At 33.2% G+C, this 3418-nt stretch overlaps 1 protein-coding gene across 1 annotated transcript; it reads right to left on the bottom strand.

Moving 5' to 3' along the window:
- Positions 1-1574: 1574 nt before the first annotated feature.
- Positions 1575-2021, bottom strand: LOC138871315 (uncharacterized). Its single transcript, XM_070149187.1, has one exon. The coding sequence runs from the start codon at positions 2019-2021 to the stop codon at positions 1575-1577; it is 447 nt and encodes a 148-aa protein (XP_070005288.1).
- Positions 2022-3418: the final 1397 nt, after the last annotated feature.

The following is a 3418-nucleotide window of genomic DNA, read 5'->3' as shown; positions in this document are numbered from 1 at the left end:
ATACTGATATTGATATGAGGCTGAGGGCCTAGATTTGATGCCACGAGATGTCTTGATATTGCGCTTAGGCCGCAAAGGGCCCCTCTCGGAGTCTGCACACCCTCAGTGAGCGCCGTCGATGATAAATAAATGGAGCGGGTTGCACGCCGCAGCGGGTATTACAGGGTACCGTTCTATATGTGGATTTCTCTTTATATGTCTGTCACTTAACTTCTTATTTGTTGTAGTATTTCTACATTTCGCTTCCATTGGTTTATTACTCTCATATTACTTGTTTTTAAACTGCCGCAGTATAGATTACTCTGTGTTTTTCGTGATTTCTTATTCTCAGTCATTATTTATGCTTATTACTCACAGGGTCGGAGTACTCACATTACTCCCTGCACCTTGCGTGCAGATTCAGGTGCATCTGAGGCTGAGTGAGGATTATTTCAGTTGAGCAGCGCATATCCGGGAGCATCGAGGTAGCTGCATGGTGTCTGCAGCCCTGATCTCTCCCTTCTATCCTTGTTATTAATTAGTATTCCCTATATGGACATGTATTAGGTTGTTCAACTTGTACTAGAGGCTCGAGACTTGTGACACCAGATCTGTATGGGCTATGTAGTGGTATTATCCTCTGAATTTCCGCATATTTAACTATTTGTCTTAAATTCTTATTGGAGTAATTTAGAAATTTAACTGTATTAGTTGATAATGATTTTTATAAGAAAACAGAAAGGGTTGTTAGTTGGTCAGGCTTGCCTAGCGGTGTGTTGGGCGCCATCACGACCGGGGTTGGGGTCGTGACAGTTTTGAATCTTTTTTTATTTTTTATGAACTTTTTCCAGATTACCTGGGGTCTTGTATTAGCAAAAATAGAGTTTGATGATACAACACAAGGGTATAGAAAACCCTTCAAAAAACAGTGAAGCATAATGATCGTTTGATTCAAGTTAACAAAACAGTCCTATTGTCTACAATATTGCAACTGCTCGTTTGATGCCTAATGAAATGAAAGTACTAATAGTAACATCTGTAAATATTAATTAAGTCCTCTAAAATTGGTCAATTTATTTTTCAAATTAATACAGCACATTCAACTTATGACACCAACATTGGACAATAGAAAAATGTATTGTCAATAAATATGAAGATAGTTTAGTACTTCAAGATGCAAAATATAGCACATACTGAACTTATGAAGATAGTTGATGAGTACTTGAAGATAGTTGAGTGCTTATGAATTAGTGTAGTACGGATTAAAATAAGTTCAAAATGATTACACTTTGGCATTTACAAGGTTCAAACAATATAGACAAATTAAAACATTCAGTTCAATTCAAAATAAATTTTTTTATAAATTCAAAAGACATATTTTATTTCATTCCAACATGGAGTACAAAAGACAAAGGCTTTGGCATCCTAAATACTCTATTCTATAGCAATTGAATGCGGCAACCAATGACACATCAAACTAAACAATCAAACTGATAATAACAAAACTAAACAATAATCAAAAGCTGAACAAAATACTCTTATCAACAATCAAACTGAACAATTTTTTGAAATCTTCATCCCTACAAACATTCCAGCTAACAACACAGATGACATAGCACTTGCTCTAACATCACTTTCATCAACACACGAACTTGAAGATTGTTCTTCACTGTAGACATTTTTTTTTGGAATTCATTGAATGCTGCTACTGCTTCATCATAAGATTTATAAGACTTGAATATGCTTCCTTTGAAACCTATAACCATAGGAGCACACTCACACCAAGAGTTGTATAATCCTGGCTTTTTACCACGAAATACGCCATACACCTTCGATGCCGATATATTATCAGCTTGAGATCCATTTCTAAACTCATTAAAAGTTGCTATGACTTCATTATACGTTTTGAGGGCCTTGAAGATGCTACCCTTGACACCAATAACCATAGGAGCACATCGATGCCAAGAGTTGTACAATCCAGGCCTCTTACCACGAAACACTACATAAACTTTCGAAGCATTATTCCTCTTCCCGTGGTCCATTCCTTAATCTAACCCTAAGAAAGATAAGAGATGAAGAAGGAGAAAACAAAGATAGAAAAATGGGGGCTGGAAAAGCTTTTTAGGTTTGGCCAAATATATTAAGTGTTTAGGGTTAGAAAGTGACCATTTTAATAATAAATCCGTAATTTTTATACGTATTTCCTCTAATATATTATCTGTATATTTTAGTGTATTTCGATTAATTGGTATAGTATATGTATATTTTAGTGTATTTTGTTTAATTAGTATAGTATATATAAAGGAGCTTTATGGAAAATGATGAAGCATGCATCTTGGGAAGGTAAGACAATTAAATTAGTAAGAGAGAATTGTTGAAAAACATTAATTTAAAACGAAAATCTGCCAAAGGGTATATATGGAAAAGGAAAATGCACAAATATCCATTATGCCCTCAAAAGCCGTGCGAAGTTACCATTATACCCCCATTTTGGACATTTGGGCCATTCTTGGTTTGGCCAAATATATTTTCCGTTAACTTTAGAAATCTATTTAACAACTTAATTTTTTTAAATGAGATGGTCATTCACTTCAACATATTGATAGGATAGGTAAGGGTCTTATGCTTGAATCTCATCGCTATCTAAAGAAAATATTTCATGTTTGGCCTATGAAAAAATTGGGCCCACATGTGAGAGGCATGTCTAAGACATAATATAATTAAATAATTTAGAATATTTTTTCTAGCTACTTAAATTTTTAGAGGGGATAATCACACACTTCGACATCAATTTATCATAACTAAAAGAATACTTGCTTGTTACTTTTCTTTATCTCATAAATGTAATTCACATAAATTATCATAAATTTACGGATTATTAATTACGTGCGAGATATAATATGGAATGAGAATATGAATATTAATAATAGATGAACTAACTAGAACAATTAAAATGGCAAATTTAACCCTAGTTTAAAAAAAACCACCCTAGTTCTTAATAGTACATAGACTTTTGGTTTGGTTAGAATAGTAACTTTTAAAATATCAAATCATCTAACAAAAAATAATTTATGTATTATAATTCATACATTATTAATTTACATAATACAATTCATATAATATTAATCCTCCATTCCTTAGTTTCTAAACCAAACAAGCCCTAGGATTTCTTTTCCTTGTCGATATTTGTGACTAATATATGGTTCAAATTAGGTGAGGGAAAGCTTTGCGTTAGGAGAAATAAAGTGCTTTGGTGTTCTTCGTCATTTTGAAGAAATTCACATTTACTAGTTGCATATATACTTGCATGTCCTTGCCCTTTAAATATGATATTATATTATTATTGCTGCATAAAGCAACTACGCAGAGAAATTTCACCAATCGTATGGCCTTTACATGTTCAAAAAGGAAAACTCATTGGGACTATATAACAAATTTG

This window comes from Nicotiana sylvestris, chromosome 6, assembly GCF_000393655.2.
Source record: "Nicotiana sylvestris chromosome 6, ASM39365v2, whole genome shotgun sequence".
In the NCBI taxonomy this organism is placed as follows: Eukaryota; Viridiplantae; Streptophyta; class Magnoliopsida; order Solanales; family Solanaceae; genus Nicotiana; species Nicotiana sylvestris.
Note: the sequence above shows the minus strand (reverse complement) of the source record. Positions and strands in the feature narration are given on the sequence as shown.